This window comes from Oreochromis niloticus, linkage group LG2 (genome assembly GCF_001858045.2).
Source record: "Oreochromis niloticus isolate F11D_XX linkage group LG2, O_niloticus_UMD_NMBU, whole genome shotgun sequence".
NCBI classification, from domain to species: domain Eukaryota; kingdom Metazoa; phylum Chordata; class Actinopteri; order Cichliformes; family Cichlidae; genus Oreochromis; species Oreochromis niloticus.
Window position 1 is genome coordinate 23,410,038 of NC_031966.2, and position 19,800 is coordinate 23,429,837.

General features: G+C 41.9%; 2 protein-coding genes across 31 annotated transcripts in view; both read right to left on the bottom strand.

Moving 5' to 3' along the window:
• Window positions 1-19,800, bottom strand: part of LOC100711027 (protocadherin gamma-C5) — a 285,882-nt gene that overhangs the window by 132,323 nt on the left and 133,759 nt on the right. The window contains exon 1 of one of the 30 annotated variants that reach the window (XM_019366161.2): window positions 2,873-4,779. The exons of the other annotated variants lie outside the window; for them this stretch is intronic. Coding sequence (XP_019221706.1) covers window positions 2,873-4,702 — 1,830 coding nt within the window. The 5' untranslated portion in view covers window positions 4,703-4,779. Of the gene's footprint in view, window positions 1-2,872; window positions 4,780-19,800 lie in introns of those variants that run through there. 30 annotated transcript variants of the gene reach the window in all.
• Window positions 17,568-19,777, bottom strand: LOC112842439 (protocadherin gamma-C3-like). The gene has a single exon (XM_025899012.1). It carries the CDS (start codon window positions 18,690-18,692, stop codon window positions 17,715-17,717), a length of 978 nt encoding a protein of 325 aa, XP_025754797.1. The 5' UTR covers window positions 18,693-19,777; the 3' UTR covers window positions 17,568-17,714.

Here is a 19,800-nt window from a genome sequence, read left to right on the forward strand (position 1 = left end):
CGAGGCACCATTTCAGCCACCAGAGAGCCACCAGTCTGGACTGGGTACAGAACCTGGGGGGGGTTGTCGTTCTGGTCCTGAACTATTATTTTAACTGTAGCCACTGAACTCAGAGGAGGGGATCCAGCATCGCGTGCAGTTACATTAAATTCAAACCACTTGATCTGCTCGTAATCAAACGATCTCACTGCATGAATAACACCTGTATCTGAATTTACTGAAACCAGCAAAGACACAGCTAACCCATTAATGTCCCTCTCCTGCAAAAAGTAAGAAACGCGGGAGTTTTGGCCCCAGTCTGCATCATTAGCACTCACAGTAAACACAGATAGTCCAGGAGAGTTGTTCTCTGTGACAGCTTTAGTGTATTCTGAATGATCAAATTTGGGTGGACTGTCATTGACATCAGATACTTTTACGTTGATATTCTTACTGCTTGACAGAGGCGGGGAGCCCTGATCAGATACAGTTATGGTGATATTATACTCAGGGTTACTCTCTCTGTCTAAAAAGTCTTCAGTTACTATGGTGTAGTATCCCGTTAATGAAGACTCGATTTTAAAAGGTACGTCAGAGTTAATCGAGCACTTGACAGCACCGTTACCATCAAAATCTTCGTCATCCACGTTAAGAACAGCTATAGTTGTACCTGGAGGAGAATCCTCAGATATAGAGTTCGAAAATGACATGAGCTGTATTGTAGGGACGTTGTCATTTTCGTCAGTTATTTGAATGATAACTTTACATGTATCTGAAAAACCTCCGTGGTCACTAGCCTGCACGTTCAGTTGATAAGTCTTAGATTTTTCAAAGTCGAGCTTACCTGCGACTTTAATCTCTCCAGTTTTAACATTTACTTCAAAAAGCTGTTTCGCCTCTTTTGCAACAGGAGGGATAGAGTATGTTACCTCGCCGTTTACTCCTTTATCTGCGTCATTTGCACTGACAGTTGTTATCACGGTTCCTTCGGGAGAATTCTCTTTGACATCTGCTTTATAAACAGCCTGGCTGCACAGAGGTGCGTTATCGTTAGCATCTAGCACAGTAATATGAATATGAACTGTCCCTGATCTCCGTGGCTCCCCGCCATCTGAAGCAATCAGCACGAGACTGTGAGTCTCCTCTTTCTCTCGGTCTAACGGGTTTTGTAAAACCATTTCAACAAATCCGCCGCCATCCGGCTGGTTTTGGACTTCTAGTTTAAAATGATCAGAGGGTTTAAGTGTGTATGTTTGAATGTCATTAACGCCAACATCGGCGTCAGCTGCACTCAGTAGAGAAAAGCGAGTGCCTAATGCAGCATTTTCGACAATATTTAAGTTTATTTCGTCTTTTGGAAACAACGGACTGTTATCATTTATATCTGTCACCTCCACTGTCACACGATAAAGCTGGATAGGGTTTTCTAAAATCACCTCGAAGCTGAAGCTACAGGGCGTCGTCTTTCCACACAGTTCCTCGCGGTCGATTCTCTCTTTAATAACAAGGATGCCTTTGTCTTTGTTTAAATCCACATACTGTCGGCCTCCTTTTGTAATAATACGAGCTTTACCTGAAATCAGCTTCGCAACATCCAAGCCTAAATCTCTCGCAATGTTTCCGACAAACGATCCTTCGGCCTGCTCCTCCGGGATGGAATACCGAGCCTGACCAGCCACTGCGCTCAGCTCGATGAGACAAAGAACCAACACCAGCGCTTGCAGTCGGCCTCTGTCAGCCATTATCCACATGGAGGCCATCATAAATCCGACGGTGCAGATACAGTAATTGTTTTTAACTTCAAACTGATGTTATTAATCCAAAAACTCAACACATTTATGTATTTTCACCAAGTAGACTCCAGGATAGATTCTACACTTGAATCCGTGACGGAATAGAGCAGCATCTCGCTAAGTATTATATCAAATAGTGAACATAAAGGGGAGGACCGCTGCATTAAGGGTCTCGATACAAACTCAGTGACGTATCAACAGCGGCACTCAGAGCTCATTCACGGTAATGTATCTTGTACAAGCTTAAATACTTTTATATTCCAGAAACATTTGATTGACAAAGTGAAGGATAATTAGAGAAGAGTTCGAAAAAAAAGGGGGCATTTGAGACTCATACTAAGATCAGGTCCTGTTAAAACAAAGTGTCTTCAGTATGAGAGGACAATTTTACCAAATCTAACTTAGCTTTAGTTTTCTTATGATCTCAATTAATTATTTAAAAAAAACAACAACAACAACAACAACAAAAAACAAAACAAAACCATACAACACTGAATATTAACGCTTCAATAAATGACATAAAACAGGATGAACGTTAAATAGACAAAAAAGTAGTGAAGTCTAAATGATTACGGAGAGTCTGGAAGTGAGGTTAAGCTGTCTGGTTTTTTTTTAACAACTTTTCCATTTTAAGGGTCTATTTTGTTTCCTTTCTTACTGCAACAAAAACACAGAAATATATAGCTTACTGAATAAATCAGAGAAGCATAATTTAAAAAGTTGCAAAATCATTAATACACCGTTTAATGGTTAAAGTATTTTTAAAATAATATCATAATACGGATGAATATGTCTGCCCAAAAGAATACAGGGACAATGAACTGCCATTTTAATAAAATATTTATTTTATTTCGGTTGGTAATAATAAGCGAGGTTATATTAAAGAAAATATTATAATAACTCGGCCATTTAAACACGGGTGGAAATAAAATGGGTCAGTTGAGCGTTTCAGCACCACAGACAGCGACACTGAAGCGGATCTGACAGATCCAAGCTTAACGCCACACATTTACACACACACACACACACACACACACACACACACACACACACACAAGGAAAAAAAGAACAGGATCTCAACAGTTTAAAAAATGACTCACCAAAGTAGATATCTGGGAACAGTTGCCTGACAGTTGCTTGTTCATTTCGGGTACATCGTCTCCAGCTCCATCCACACTCACTAAACTTTGACACATCGGTTGCATATATTTCATGTCACTCTTTCTGGAGTCAGTCGTCCTATACACTTCGTGATTGTACACATGTGGCAGAGTCCCTGTCCCCAAAGTGTCTGAGTAACGTGGTGGATAATATGGAATGACAGGGAGGTTGGAGTGATACAGGATGCGAGACTGTCTCCACCTGTAGATTTTGACTGATATAATAACCACTAAACACGTGATGAAGAGGAAGGAAACCACAGCCAGAGCCAAGACTAAGTAAAAAGTCAGGTTGTCATTGTACTCCTTGTCGTGTGTCAACTCAGTGAACTCCGACAGCACTTCAGGGAAGCTGTCCGCCACCGCCACGTTAACGATGACTGTAGCTGAACGAGAGGGCTGCCCGTTGTCCTCCACTATAACAGTCAGTCTTTGCTTGACAGCATCTTTATCAGTGACTTGGCGGATAGTTCTGATTTCTCCATTCTGTAAGCCCACTTCAAACAGCGCCCTGTCTGTGGCTTTCTGCAGTTTATAGGAGAGCCAGGCATTCTGTCCAGAGTCCACATCAACAGCCACCACTTTAGTCACCAGATAGCCCACATCTGCTGAACGAGGCACAATTTCAGCCACCAGAGATCCACCAGTCTGGACTGGGTACAGAACCTGAGGGGGGTTGTCGTTCTGGTCCTGAACTATTATTTTAACTGTAGCCACTGAACTCAGAGGAGGGGATCCAGCATCACGTGCAGTTATATTAAATTCAAACCACTTGATCTGCTCGTAATCAAACGATCTCACTGCATGAATAACACCTGTATCTGAATTTACTGAAACCAGCAAAGACACAGCCAACCCATTAATGTCCCTCTCCTGCAAAAAGTAAGAAACTCGGGAGTTTTGGCCCCAGTCTGCATCACTAGCACTCACAGTAAACACAGAAAGTCCAGGAGAGTTGTTCTCTGCGACAGCTTTAGAGTATTCTGAATGATCAAATTTGGGTGGACTGTCATTGACATCAGATACTTTTACGTTGATGTTCTTACTGCTTGACAGAGGCGGGGAGCCCTGATCAGATACAGTTATGGTGAGATTATACTCAGGGATACTCTCTCTGTCTAAAAAGTCTTCAGTTACTATGGTGTAGTATCCTGTCAATGAAGACTCGACTTTAAAAGGTACGTCAGAGTTAATCGAGCATTTGACAGCACCGTTACCATCAAAATCTTCGTCATCCACGTTAAGAACAGCTATAGTTGTACCTGGAGGAGAATCCTCAGATATCGAGTTAGAAAATGACATGAGCTGTATTGTAGGGACGTTGTCATTTTCGTCAGTTATTTGAATGATAACTTTACATGTATCTGAAAAACCTCCGTGGTCACTAGCCTGCACGTTCAGTTGATAAGTCTTAGATTTTTCAAAGTCGAGCTTACCTGCGACTTTAATCTCTCCAGTTTTAACATTTACTTCAAAAAGCTGTTTCGTCTCTTTGGCGACATGAGCTATAGAATATGTTACCTCGCCGTTTACTCCTTTATCTGCGTCATTTGCACTGACAGTTGTTATCACGGTTCCTTCGGGAGAATTCTCTTTGACATCTGCTTTATAAACAGCCTGGCTGCACACTGGCGAATTATCATTAACATCCAGCATAGTTATATGAATACGCACTGTCCCTGATCTCCGTGGCTCCCCGCCATCTGAAGCAATCAGCACGAGACTGTGAGTCTCCTCTTTCTCTCGGTCTAACGGGTTTTGTAAAACCATTTCAACAAACCTGCCTCCACCCGGCTGGTTTTGTACTTCTAGTTTAAAATGATCAGAGGGTTTAAGTGTGTATTTTTGAATGTCATTAACGCCAACATCGGCGTCATCTGCATTCTCGAGAGAGAAGCGAGTGCCTAATGCAGCATTTTCAGCAATTTTCAAGCTAATTTCGTCTTTTGGAAACAACGGACTGTTATCATTTATATCTGTCACCTCCACTGTCACACGATAAAGCTGGATAGGGTTTTCTAAAATCACCTCGAAGCTGAAGCTACAGGGCGTCGTCTTTCCACACAGTTCCTCGCGGTCGATTCTCTCTTTAATAACAAGGATGCCTTTGTCTTTGTTTAAATCCACATACTGTCGGCCTCCTTTTGTAATAATACGAGCTTTACCTGAAATCAGCCTCGCAACATCCAAGCCTAAATCTCTCGCAATGTTTCCGACAAACGATCCTTCGGCCTGCTCCTCCGGGATGGAATACCGAGCCTGACCAGCCACTGCGCTCAGCTCGATGAGACAAAGAATCAACACCAGCGCTTGCCGTCGGCCTCTGTCAGCCATTATCCACACAGAGGCCATCATAAATCCAGTGGTACAGGCACAGTAATTGTTTTTAACTTCAAACTGATGTTATTAATCCAAAAACTCAACACATTTGTTTATTTTCAGCAAGTAGACTCCAGGACAGATTCTACACTTGAATCCGTGACGGAACAGAGAAGCTTCGCTCCAAGTATTATAACACTGAGTGAATACAAAGGGGAGGGCCGCTGTATTAAGGGTCTGAACAAATACTCAGTGACGTATCAACAGCGGCACTCAGAGCCCACACAGGGTAATGTAAGTGAAATGCAGAATTACTGAAAAAGGTTAGATCTAAACGCATTTTTTGTTACTAAATAAAATTAATGAGCTAATATAGAGGCAAAGAAAACAACATAATGCGCATACAATAACCAGAGCATGTTTACATAAATACCTTAAGTATATGATGACAGTGATATAATAATAATGGATTGCATTTTATATAGCGCTTTTCGAGACCCTCAAAGTGCTTCACAATTCATTCACTCACTGGTGGAGGCAAGCTACAGTTGTAGCCACAGGTGCTCTGGGGCAGACTGACATATCGCGCCATCGGCCCTTCTGGCCAACACCAGCAGGTGAAGTGTCTTGCCCAAGGACACAACAACCGAGACTGCCCGAGCCGGGGCTCGAACCGGCAACCTTCCGATTACAAGACGAACTGCCAACTTTTGAGCCACGATCGCCCGCATATCACATTTTATTCAAATTCCATACAAACTTAATTTCGTCATAACCACCGTAGATACCTTGTAACAAAAATATTGAAGATTATCAGTACAATTAATTCTAATAAAAAGAGTGCGAACACGAAAAAAGAGGAGAAAGTAGTTATTTCTATAAAGTTAGAGATTCTTTGGAGGAAGGGGAAAGAAGAAGGAAAAGCAGATTTCCTATATATTCCACTGATTTATCAGAATTCCCGTTCATTTTCATTTGTTTTCTTTTGCAAGCGTCTATGTTGTTCCCTTTCTTATTATAATACAAATGACCTCGTGCTAAAGAGATCCGTATGTTATTAGTTTAATCAGAAACACAATTTGAGAAAGTAAGAATGGCTAATCATTTATGAACCGTTTACTGGTGAATGCATATGTCACAAGTTGATTATAATATTAATGAATAACCCAGTCAAAGATACTACAAAAACTGTGGACAATGTCAGCTTCATTTAAAAAAAAATATCTGGCCTGTGTTAGCATAATGCCAGTTTTGTTTTGTTTTTTTATGAATACACAGAGAGCGGACCTTTGAAGTGTCAGGAATTGTACTACGGACATGGAAGTAAAAGGACTTTAAACTTAGACCAGCCTCACGTAACATGCATTACTAAATACAAATTAAATAGTGGTACAAATAAAAACAATATTCCAACATATGTCACACAGTGGAAATTTGTGTTTGTTTTATCGTTTGTGTTGTCTTGCTCTTAGTGTGTATGAGTGCGTACAGTACTGATTTTATTTGCATGGTTTTACCCTGATATTTATATTGCATGTTTTAATCCACTGTGGACTGGGCGGAAAATAGCAGGCACCTTTTGAGGTGTTGGCGTGCCCTGAGGTGGCCTATTAGCCACCAAACGGACTTGTTAAATGAGAGGGTGGGCGCAGAGACAGGAGAAAGGAACGCGTGAAAGCCAGCGTGGGAAAAGTTGGACCTGCTGCCTGATCGTGGGTTGCGACGGGTCATTCGGAGACGGACCGGCCAGTGTAACGCGGCGACCAAATCCCGACAGCAACAAGGGCGACAGTGGGAGACGACGCGTGTAATCGACAGCAGGGCAGAGGTGCACCTCTGCCTGTATATGTGAGTATCGCTTTCCCCACTGTTGTGCGCCGGGTGCAACGTTGTCAGGGGAGGGTAGCAGCGGCCGTGCCGACAACGTTGCTGGCCAGTGTCTGTCTGTTTCATGGTGGTGCTACGAGGGCGGCCACGTTTGCAGTAATCGGGAACCCAAAGTGTGGAGTGCGGCTGGACTGTGAGGCGACGCACCGGTCAGAGAGACACAGGGCCGAGATATGAGGTTGCTCCTTGGCTTTCTGGCTGGCGTGATCTCTATTTCGGAAAAGGAATTCCTCTCCTGGTTCAAAATACAAGGAACACTTGTCTGAGCGTGACCGGACAGTGGTATCACGGCACTGTGGGGGGAATTTTAGTGTATGAGAAACATCGTATTGTATTATGTCTTGAATAGTGTATATTTATTCCTGTCAGCAGGGATTTTACCACACAGAGAACGTTTTCATTGCACAAGTGTCTTTTAAAATTTTGTTTGTTAATTCAGTTTTTTCCTTCCTTCTCTGGAATAAATGGTGTGTTTAAGACCTGCTCAGTCTCGGTGCCCTGAGCGCTGATTCACTTGCTCCCATCCTCCTTGTATGCGAAAGAAATTTCTAGTGGGGCATTTAGACCTACCAGCTTTAATAGCTACACATACGGAGAATGACGACTGTAAGTCCTGGAAAATTACTTAAAATGGGTCAACCAAAAAATTCAGCACCACAGACAGCTATACTAAGCCGGTTTTTAAAAATCTTCACTAACATTTAAACGTGCGTGCTGAGCAAGAGAAAATGGTACAGGAAAGACTAGATTATCACTCACCAGAGTAGACATCTGGGAACAGTTGCCTGACAGTTGCTTATCCACTTGTGGTACATCGGCTCCAGCTCCATCCACACTCACTAAACTTTGACACATCGGCTGCATATATTTCATGTCACTCTTTCTGGAGTCAGTCGTCCTGCACACCTCGTAATTGTACACATGGGGAAGAGTCGCTGACCCCAAAGTGTCTGAGTAGCGTGGTGGATAATATGGAATGACAGGGAGGTTGGAGTGATACAGGATGCGAGACTGTCTCCACCTGTAGATTTTGACTGATATAATAACCACCAAACACGTGATGAAGAGGAAGGAAACTACAGCCAGAGCCAAGACCAAGTAAAAAGTCAGGTTGTCATTGTACTCCTTGTCGTGGGTCAACTCAGTGAACTCCGAGAGCACTTCAGGGAAGCTGTCCGCCACCGCCACGTTAACAATGACTGTAGCTGAACGAGAGGGCTGCCCGTTGTCCTCCACTATAACAGTCAGTCTTTGTTTGACAGCATCTTTATCAGTGACTTGGCGGATAGTTCTGATTTCTCCATTCTGTAAGCCCACTTCAAACAGCGCCCTGTCTGTGGCTTTCTGCAGTTTATAGGAGAGCCAGGCATTCTGTCCAGAGTCCACATCAACAGCCACCACTTTAGTCACCAGATAGCCCACATCTGCTGAACGAGGCACAATTTCAGCCACCAGAGATCCACCAGTCTGGACTGGGTACAGAACCTGAGGGGGGTTGTCGTTCTGGTCCTGAACTATTATTTTAACTGTAGCCATTGAACTCAGAGGAGGGGATCCAGCATCACGTGCAGTTACATTAAATTCAATCCACTTGATCTGCTCGTAATCAAACGATCTCACTGCATGAATAACACCTGTATCTGAATTTACTGAAACCAGCGAAGACACAGCCAACCCATTAATGTCCCTCTCCTGCAAAAAGTAAGAAACTCGGGAGTTTTGGCCCCAGTCTGCATCATTAGCACTCACAGTAAACACAGAAAGTCCAGGAGAGTTGTTCTCCGCGACAGCTTTAGTGTATTCTGAATGACAAAATTTGGGTGGACTGTCATTAATATCAGATACTTTTACGTTGATGTTCTTACTGCTTGACAGAGGCGGGGAGCCCTGATCAGACACAGTTATGGTGAGATTATACTCAGGGATACTCTCTCTGTCTAAAAAGTCTTCAGTTACTATGGTGTAGTATCCTGTTAATGAAGACTCGATTTTAAAAGGTACGTCAGAGTTAATCGAGCACTTGACAGCACCGTTACCATCAGAGTCTTCGTCATCCACGTTAAGAACAGCTATAGTTGTACCTGGAGGAGAATCCTCAGATATAGAGTTCGAAAATGACATGAGCTGTATTGTAGGGACGTTGTCATTTTCGTCAGTTATTTGAATGATAACTTTACAAGTATCAGAATAACCTCCGTGGTCACTAGCCTGCACGTTCAGTTGATAAGTCTTAGATTTTTCAAAGTCGAGCTTACCTGCGACTTTAATCTCTCCAGTTTTAACATTTACGTCAAAAAGCTGTTTCGTCTCTTTGGCGACATGAGCTATAGAATATGTTACCTCGCCGTTTACTCCTTTATCTCCGTCATTTGCACTGACAGTGGTTATCACTTTTCCTTCAGGAGAATTTTCTTTGACTTCTGCTTTATAAACAGGCTCGCTGCACAGAGGTGCGTTATCGTTAGCATCTAGCACAGTAATATGAATACGCACTGTCCCTGATCTCCGTGGCTCCCCGCCATCTGAAGCAATCAGCACGAGACTGTGAGTCTCCTCTTTCTCTCGGTCTAACGGGTTTTGTAAAACCATTTCAACAAACCTGCCTCCATCCGGCTGGTTTTGGACTTCTAGTTTAAAATGATCAGAGGGTTTGAGTATGTATTTTTGAATATCATTGTTAGCAACATCAGCGTCATCTGCACTCTCCAATGAGAAGCGGGTCCCTGATGCTACACTTTCAGCAATTTTCAAGATGATTTCGTCTTTGGGGAACAACGGACTGTTATCATTTATATCTGTCACCTCCACTGTCACACGATAAAGCTGGATAGGGTTTTCTAAAATCACCTCGAAGCTGAAGCTACAGGGCGTCGTCTTTCCACACAGTTCCTCGCGGTCGATTCTCTCTTTAATAACAAGGATGCCTTTGTCTTTGTTTAAATCCACATACTGTCGGCCTCCTTTTGTAATAATACGAGCTTTACCTGAAATCAGCTTCGCAACATCCAAGCCTAAATCTCTCGCAATGTTTCCGACAAACGATCCGTCGGCCTGCTCCTCCGGGATGGAATACCGAGCCTGACCAGCCACTGCGCTCAGCTTGATGAAACAAAGAATCAACACCAGCGCTTGCCGTCGGCCTCTGTCAGCCATTATCCACATGGAGGCCATCATAAATCCGACGGTGCAGACACAGTGAATCTTCTTAACTGGAAACAGATGTACTTAAATCCCCCCAAAATTTACATTTGCGCATTTCAGGCAATATTTTCTTTCGGGAATTTTACACTGTACCGTAACGGGTCAGAGCAGCGTAGTTCAAGCAAACAAAAACTGAGTGAATATAAAGGGGAGGACCGCTGCATCACCGATTTGGACGGCAAGTCAGTGATGTATCAACAGCGGCACTTAGAGCCCATTTACGGTAATGTCTGTGTTATAAGCATAATCAGGACACATTTAAACGTTGTATCCACCAGTGGAGGCAAGCTTTGATCCATTTGTAAATTGAAAAACAAAAACATAGCCCTGTATTATTTAACAATACCAACAAAGCATGTGCGCTTACATTAACCATGTTGTGCTAAACAGAATCATTCTGTAAATCAATTCTTTTAAAATTTCTGTTCATTTTTTAGATCACCGCTGATCCTTAATAAGAAATTTAACTGACTTAAAACGAATTGCAAACGTAACGAAAACGTGGAACAAAATAAATGTAATCACTTCGATTTAATGGTAGCTGTGTTCAGCAAGGGAAGTGAATTGTGCTATTTCTGTTTTCTGCTGTGTCAGATATTTCTTCACTTCTCAGCGAAAGTTGAAGTGTTACTCCATGTCTTATTGTACCACAGTTGATGGTAATAAAGATATGAAATATATTATTTCAGTTCATACAGTAGTAAAGTTACAAATCTTTAATTATCGCCATTGTTTATGTGTTTTAAAACATTTTACCACTGAAGCTCTTAGCCGATTGGAATTAGAATTTTGCACTTAAATCTCCCGGTGAGAAAAAAAGAGACACGGACGGTGATTATATTATTGTTATATTATTTGTATCTGTAATTCTCGTTTTGTTGTGTGTGCTTCATGTATGCTGCTTTGGATTTTTTTAAACGCTCTCCTTTTAAAAAAAATTTCAAAACTGACCACCGACCGTTTCAGCACAAGGGACAGCGACACTAAAGGCGAGTAAAAGACAGTAAAGGAATGTGATAGGAGAAAAATAGAAAAAAAGAGGAAGAAAATTAAATAAGCACAAGGAAAGAGATTTTTGTTTAAAAAAAAAATGTATTCACTTCTCAGTAGATAATCGACATTTGACCACACCCGTTATAATAAACTGCAACACAAAACCAATCAAAAACCACAATATATCAAATAATTACATTAACACCTGCCCCAAAACTAGGTGCCCCTCCACCACACTGCACGTTGCCTCTCTCTGTAGCCCCAGATCTGAGAAAAAGTATGTAGGGCTGAGGCTGCCTTTTATAAAATTCTAGCAACAACCTAGACTTCACCATGTTGACAAACACAGGGATCACCTCAACATTCAACCCTTCTGCCACCTTCCTCTTCCTACTTATATACAGTGCCATTTTTGCCTGCCCTAACAAAAAGTTAAGCAGCTGACATTTGTTCTTCCTATGAGGAGTAAATGTGAAACCAAAAATAAAGACTTTCAGTGTAAAAACCTCCTCACCGCTACTGAAGATAGTTCTCAGAAGCACAAACAGAGCTGAGAGGTGAACACATTCCGAAAAACAATGAAACAAAATGTCTATTCTGCTCACAGAATGGAAATTTGACTTCCACAGCAGTGTTAATAACAGAAAGAAAAGAATTTACAGCAACAATGCCATGAAGAATTTTCCACTGTAAGTCTGCATGTTTTTTCATGAGAGAGGCTTATAAAAGGATCTCCATGCTGGTTTCATGTCAGGCGCTAAGGAGAGATGGGTCCTCCACACTGTGTCATTGCGTCCATCCAACTTGCCTTGAATGAGAGTTTTTACAAGTAGCCTATACACCTATACAGAGGTCCAGAGGTCCCAGGGACACCCCTGCAACATCCACGGCATCCAGCAAAGGACCAGAGCAGTTCTAAAAACCAGGAAACAGTCTGATGGAAGGATAAGGGTCTAAATGATTTGGAAACAGAGTGCCTTCACAATAACCTGCCAAAAGTGAACATTCAGCTCCACCTAACTTGTGTTTCCAATGATCCAAAAGCTGACCAACAACTCGAGTAGACCGTATTCCAAGCTGGGCAGAGAGTCCATCAGGATTATCCAGCCGAGGTCCAGCCAGCTCTACCACCCTCTTCAGAGAAAAAAGCCCGTGCAGAGTGGAGCTGTCTGGATAAAGTAGTCCTCCCCCAGACAGGGCAATCCAGCAAGCTGCCAAACAGCACAGGTTCTTCCAGCAACCAGTACAGAGATTCAGCCTGCTGTTGCCTCCTTTTCCTCAGCAGAGCCCATACAGAAAAAAAAACAACATTCTTACAAAAAGGTGGAAGAAGCGAAGAGTTCAGCTTGCTCGAGTCCATCAGAAACAGAAATAAATCCAAACCCATACCACCAAGCTGCTGAAGAATACTGCACGATACCCTCCTCCACACTAGGTCTTGGGGTCCTGTAAGTAGCCTCTGAATAAACTGAAAGGGAAAAGCAGCACCTCTACTGGCCAAATGGACCAGACCATGGCCACCTTCCTCCCTAGAGAGGAAAATAACACTTTGAGGAATCCAGTCCACCAGGATCCTTTGAATGTTAGACAAAAAAGTAACTGGGGCATCAACACAAGTCAACCGGTGCCACAGAGCAGAAGAAACCAGATTATTGATGACAAGAACTTGGCCTCTGTATGACATCTTAGGTAAAATCCACCTCCACTTTGAAAGCCGACCATTCACTTTAACACATTTTCCCAATTTTTCTGCAAAAAAGTTGCATTGCCTAGAAGCACCCCTCAATATTTAAGCCCACCCTTTTTCCAGACTAAGCCTTCAGGCAGACTGACATGATCCCCCAGGTGACCTCCCACAGCTATGGCCTCACTCCTTTCCCTGTTTATTTTGGCAGAAGAAATACAACCAAAAAGAGAAACTGTGTTCACTAAAACCTCAATATCTTTCTGTGAGTTGATCACGACAATTAAATCATCAGCATAAGCTGACAACTTTAGAGATATGCTGCACCCAGGGATATAAACACCACACAAGTCCTGTCTTAATTTGTGAAGCATAGGTTCAATTGCCAGGGAATACAGCATCCCTGGCAAAGAACAGCCCTGCCTCACCCACCACTCAAGACTCCATTCATTTTCAGTACACTCGTAATGTCACGGTACAGAACCTGAATCATCGCTACAAAACCTGGGCTAAAGCCAAAAGCAGTTTACCACAAATATTGATGTTCAACCCAGTAAAAAGCTTTTTCTTGGTCTATAGAAATGAGACCAATATCTATGCCCAAAGAGCTAGAGAGGTCCAGAATATCTCTAATCAAAGTGATATTAGGGAGTGAGAACACAATCTTATAAGAGGCAGAGAACTACACACACACCACGTGTACGCTATCACTATTTATTGTGGTTTAACCTGTCAAGGACAAAAACGTACAGAAAATTCTGCATCAGGCCTTGAAATCATAGCTTTCCTACTTCCTGGTTAGTGCTGTTGCCTCACAGCAAGAAGGTCCTGGGTTCAAATCCATAATCTGGCTAGTTTGCAATGGGTTCTCTCTGGGTATTCTGGTTTCCTCCCACAGTTAAAAGTGGGATGCAGTTATTAGAGTTAGGTTAATTGGTGATTCTAAATTACCCATAAGTGTGAGTGCAAATGGTTGTTTATCTCTATGTGATAGACTGATGAGCTGCAGGGTGTACCCTGTCTTGTAACCTATCACTTTAGGGTTATTCCCCAGCCCCCCTGCCACCCGGATAAAGATAGGAGGATGGTAGTTGTTGTAAATCCATTCAATTTTTATGTTAACCAGACTCTAAACTTTGTTGAACATTATGTAATATGAAGACAACATGTAGTATTTAAGTGACCAAGTAGTATTGGGGTAAAAGTTATTGAATAGTGTTGGAATAAAATGACAAAATTGTGAAGGATCAAAATATTCCAATTGCTCACCTTACTTCATCTTAACATGTTTCAATCACGTTTTGTCAACACAAAATGCACAGGTTTATTCAATATGAATAAGTTGTATTGATTTAACTCAGTTGTTTAAGTTTCTGCCAAAGCAAAACAATTGTTTGCAACCAATGTTCACTATTGAATTAAGTAAATCCAACAAGATCTTTTTTCAGTGCAGAACATTTAAAAAACCCATTCTGTCCAGTTCTTTAGTTGGAGCATATACATTAAGAAAAACAAAATTCACATTTTCATATTTGACTTTAACTTTCAGTAAAGAGCCTTTGATTATTTCCTCTGCTATGCAAGAATGAGGCAAACAATTCTTAGAGAACACAATCCCCACACCTCCACTACAGCTGGACTTGCCTCCCCCCACAGTCATTCCTCCAGTCACTCTCATTGTCAACAGTACTGTGAGTTTCTTGAACCAACATAATATCTAACTTCTTTAAATCCATAAGCTTGAAAAAAGCAGTTCTTTTCACCTCATCTCTAGACCATTCAAATTTAATGTGCCTATTTTTTATTCACACATGAAAAAGGAGAGACAGAGAAAAGAGGACAGGGACATACAGAGTAAATTTCTAAACATCATCATCGTCATCAGCAGTAAGTGCTTGACCTCTTACTCTCAAAATCAGTTTCTTTTATCGATAAATCTCTTGGTCTGTCAACATATCATCAACAAAATTTCCATATTTTTTTGTCAAGACCCAAGACGATTCAACAAAAAGCTTCAGATCTGGAAAGTAGTCCTCCACTTTCACCATTCTGAGACCTTAAGTTTTCTGTAAGAACCTCCTGATGTCAGCAGGAGAGTACAGATTCTGATGTTCCTGGCTCAGAGACAAATCACTTTCAGACTCCATGCTGCTCTCTCCTGTTTTGTTTCTTCTTTTAGCTTTTAACGTTTTAGTACTGCAGTGGGCAGGTTCAGAGCTCTTCCTCTTCTGAGACAATTTCAACAAATTTTCATCAAACATAATGTCATCCTCAAAAAGATCCTCACACACATACTCAAGAGTTGTTTCATCTTTCTGATTTATGTCAAAAACACCTGCACACTGGTCATTAGTCATATCAGTTTCTATGCTGTCAGTGCTCCTCACATTGTCATTTTCACCAGACCGATCACTGCTGGTAAAGAGCCATTTTACTGCTAGTGCCTAGGCAGCGGAGTCCACCTCAGCAACAGTGGGGCTTCCCGCGGCCTCAGCTGGTTTCGCAGGGGCGATCGTCGTTTCCCCACCAGGAGCCCTGGCCGGCACCAGCTCTCCAACTGCATCATCCGCTGGGTGCGTGTTTCTTTGCCTTTCTGGACAGGATCGAATTAAATACCCTTCTCCACCACAACCAAAACATTTCATGCTCTCAGACGAAGCAAACACCATGTAATTGACACCCTCTATTTTGAAACTGAAAGACAGGTTTAGCTCACTAGCAGTGTCTTTGAGGATCATAAAAACCTGCCTTCTGTGAGACACAACATTAAGGAGCAAAGATTTGCGCCTCAAAGAAATCATCTCTATGGGTGAAACTAGTTGGTCATACTGAAACAGCTCCTTGGCTAAAGTTTCATTTTTTAAAAAAGGAGGTGCATTTGAGATGGTAACCTTTTTAGAAGGGCTGACATAACCCACCACCTCTCCTACAGCCTTTTCCACTGAACGGTGGAAACTCGGTATGATTTTGACAGCATGACGGCGTGCCAACTTCTCAAACTCTGCACAACCTTCAACAGTGGGCATAGTGCCAAAAAAGCCGGCAGCAAACAAACAAACAAAGCAACAATCGCGTGTTGATGAGACAATTACACTTGATAGTAAAGATAGATAGAAAACAGAAAACCACTCACTCCGACACTCCTGTACCCAGCTCCATTCACTCCACCATTCACTCAGAAAGAGAGAGGGGGGTGGGGGTGGGGGGGGGCAAAGAGAGATAAGTAAATTGGAGTAAAACTCACCAAAGTAGACATTTGGGAACAGTTTCTTAACAGTTGCTTGTCTGCTTGCTGTACATCGTCTCCATCTCCATCCACACTCGCTAAATTTTGACACATCGGCTTACAGTCACTCTTTCTGGAGTCAGTCGTCCTGCACACCTCGTAATTGTACACGTGTGGGAGAGTCCCTGTCCCCAGAGTGTCTGAGTAACGTGGTGGATAATATGGAATAACAGGGAGGTTGGAGTGATACAGGATGCGAGACTGTCTCCACCTGTAGATTTTGACTGATACAATAACCACTAAACACGTGATGAAGAGGAAGGAAACTACAGCCAGAGCCAAGACTAAGTAAAAAGTCAGGGTGTCATTGTACTCCTTGTCGTGGGTCAACTCAGTGAACTCCGAAAACACTTCAGGGAAGCTGTCCGCCACCGCCACGTTAACAATGACTGTAGCTGAACGAGAGGGCTGCCCGTTGTCCTCCACTATAACAGTCAGTCTTTGCTTGACAGCATCTTTATCAGTGACTTGGCGGATAGTTCTGATTTCTCCATTCTGTAAGCCCACTTCAAACAGCGCCCTGTCTGTGGCTTTCTGCAGTTTATAGGAGAGCCAGGCATTCTGTCCAGAATCCACATCAACAGCCACCACTTTAGTCACCAGATAGCCCACATCTGCTGAACGAGGCACCACTTCAGCCACCAGAGAGCCACCAGTCTGGACCGGATACAGAACCTGAGGGGGGTTGTCGTTCTGGTCCTGAACTATCAGTTTCACAGTCACATTGTTACTGAGAGGAGGGGAGCCTCCATCTTGCGCCTTGACAACAAAAACCAGCTGTTTGATTTGTTCATAATCAAATGAGCGCACAGCGTGCACGACTCCGCTTTCTGCATTTACTGAAACATATTCAGAAACTGGAGCTCCACCAATATTAGTGTTTTCCAGTATATAAGATATCCGGGCGTTTTGGTTTTCATCGGGATCTTTAGCCCCGAGAGTGAGAACAGAAATGCCTGGAGAGTTATTCTCTATGATAAACGTATTGTAAACACTTTGAGAAAACACTGGAGCATTATCGTTCACGTCAGAGACCTTTAAATGAAAGGTTCTTTTTGTTGAAAGAAGAGGTATTCCTGCATCTGTCGCAACAACTGTGATGTTATATTCTGAAACGCTTTCACGATCTAATACAGTATCTGTTACCAACGTATAGTAATTTCTTAAATTAGATTTAATTTTGAAAGGCGCGTTTTGTTCTATTCTACAGTTTACTTGTCCGTTATCACCCGAGTCCAGATCTTTTACATTTATGATGCCGATAGTGGTACCAGGAGGAGAGTCCTCGGACACAGGACTAGTGAATGACATAACGCTTATAATAGGGGCGTTATCATTAACATCAGTTACTTCAATTATCACTTTGCTTGAATCTGTCAGTCCGCCCTGATCTTTTTGCATCGATCCTGAGTTCATATTTTTTTATCCTTTTCGAAATCTATGAGGCCTGACACAAACAGTAAACCAGAGAACTGATCTATGGACAATAAATCAGCTATATTGCCCTTCACGTTTGAAATTGAATATGTGATGTAACCATTTGATCCACTATCTGCGTCTGTAGCATTCACCGTGACAATATTAGTACCTTTTGCTGCATTTTCTATCACCGTAGCCTTATAAACAGACTGGTTGAAAACGGGAGCGTTGTCATTTACATCTAAAACATTAATGTCTATATTTGCGGTGCCAGATCTCTGTGGATTTCCACCATCGACTGCTATAAGCTTCAAAGATAGACGTGATACCTTTTCTCGGTCCAGCTGCATCTGAAGCACCATCTCTGCATATTTACTCCCGTCTGGATTCACATGCTGTTTTAAAACAAAGTTGTCGTTCGAGGATAAAACATAATTTTGAAGTCCATTTACTCCAACGTCAGGATCGTCTGCACTATCTAAAACAAATCGGGCACCGAGATTTGCGGACTCGCTAATGTCTAGCATAACATTTGCTTTCTTGAATATCGGAGAATGATCATTAACATCTAAGACTTCTATTGTTATTGGGTGTAGTTCCATCGGATTTTCTAATATCATTTCAAAGCTGAAACTACACGGTGTTATGTCCCCACAAAGCTGCTCTCGGTCTATTCTCTCATTCACGACCAGAATCCCTTTGTCTTTCTGCAGCTCGGTGTAGTGAACGTTTTCTCCGGTCACGATACGGGCCCGCCCTGAGCGGAGCCTTTTCAGATCCAAGCCAAGATCCTGCGCCACATTACCGATAACAGAGCCTTTCTTCATCTCCTCAGGTATAGAATACCAAATCTGACAACCTACCATGTTAACCGCAAGAAGAAGCAACAGAAGCAGTCCTATGTGACGTCGCAGTTCATAAAATGATCGGCATTCTGAAGAAATGCATGTCCGAGATCTTACAGTTGCCATCACTCCAATAGAAATAACCAAAGGATGGAAGCTTTTTCCTTTGTAGATAGTAGAAAAGTATAAGTGCCGTCGTTACATTTATAACTGTCCTCAAGCTTTAAATGCTTCAAATGAAAGTCTGTGAGTCCGCACTGGACAACACACGGAGAGCCTTCCTCACGGATTGATCACTGGGGGGATGGACTGAATGACAACGTAATATAAAAAATATCTTACTGGCCAACAGCGTCGCTTAGAGTCGAACATGTGAAAAATCATATGAGGCTTGAATAAAACTAAAAATAACAATAGTTAAACTGGAAATCAATGCATTTTGTCTAGTATGGAGATTAATATGAAACGAGTTCAAAAAGACAATACTATAGACTCACTGAAATACTTTAACTTCAGCAGCAATGTTTTAACACATTTTCAAAGAAAGGGAATTGAAATCTATCCAGATCCAAAAACGTTTTTTTAATCAAACAACTGCTCAAAAAACTGTCCCACACATTATTAAAATAAAATAAAAATATTACCTGACTCATAAGAAAATGCTACTTTTAAGGGAAATATACAATTATGTACTATGAAAGGATATTAAAAGATGGTTGACTAATTCGGTTGTTGTAAGGTCTGATGAGAACTTTCGTATGCAACGGTGTTGCAATGAGATGAAGCATTTAGAAATACGTAAAATAAAAGAAAGCCAGGAAATTATTGAGATGTGAATATATGACTGGGTTCTGCTTTACGCTAATATTTTGTGTTAGCAAACTTTTGTAGCACCGTTGATTTCAGTGTCAAGAACACAGACTGGACAACAAATAACAACAGTGATAATGATAAAAGGTAAAAAAAAAAAAAGCGGACACACTCTGTTTTGGGGTATGAACGAAAAAACTGAGCATGGATTTATACATATATATGAAAAACATACGACCAGGCGAGTGATTACTTCGGAGCATGTGTTAGGGAAACTATAATCGTGAGTACATTACGAAAAAGCTTAAACGGAAAATCTTCTAAGGAAAACATAGGCGCTGTCCCTGGTGCTGGAAGTTATTTCATACTGCCATATAGGATTTTTTTTTTTTTTTTTTTTTTTTTAAACAGTCCGTTATGCGGA

Bases quoted from the DNA above. Each gene is read 5' to 3' on its own strand.
- LOC112842439 (XM_025899012.1), bottom strand. From the start codon at position 18,692: ATGGCAACTGTAAGATCTCGGACATGCATTTCTTCAGAATGCCGATCA.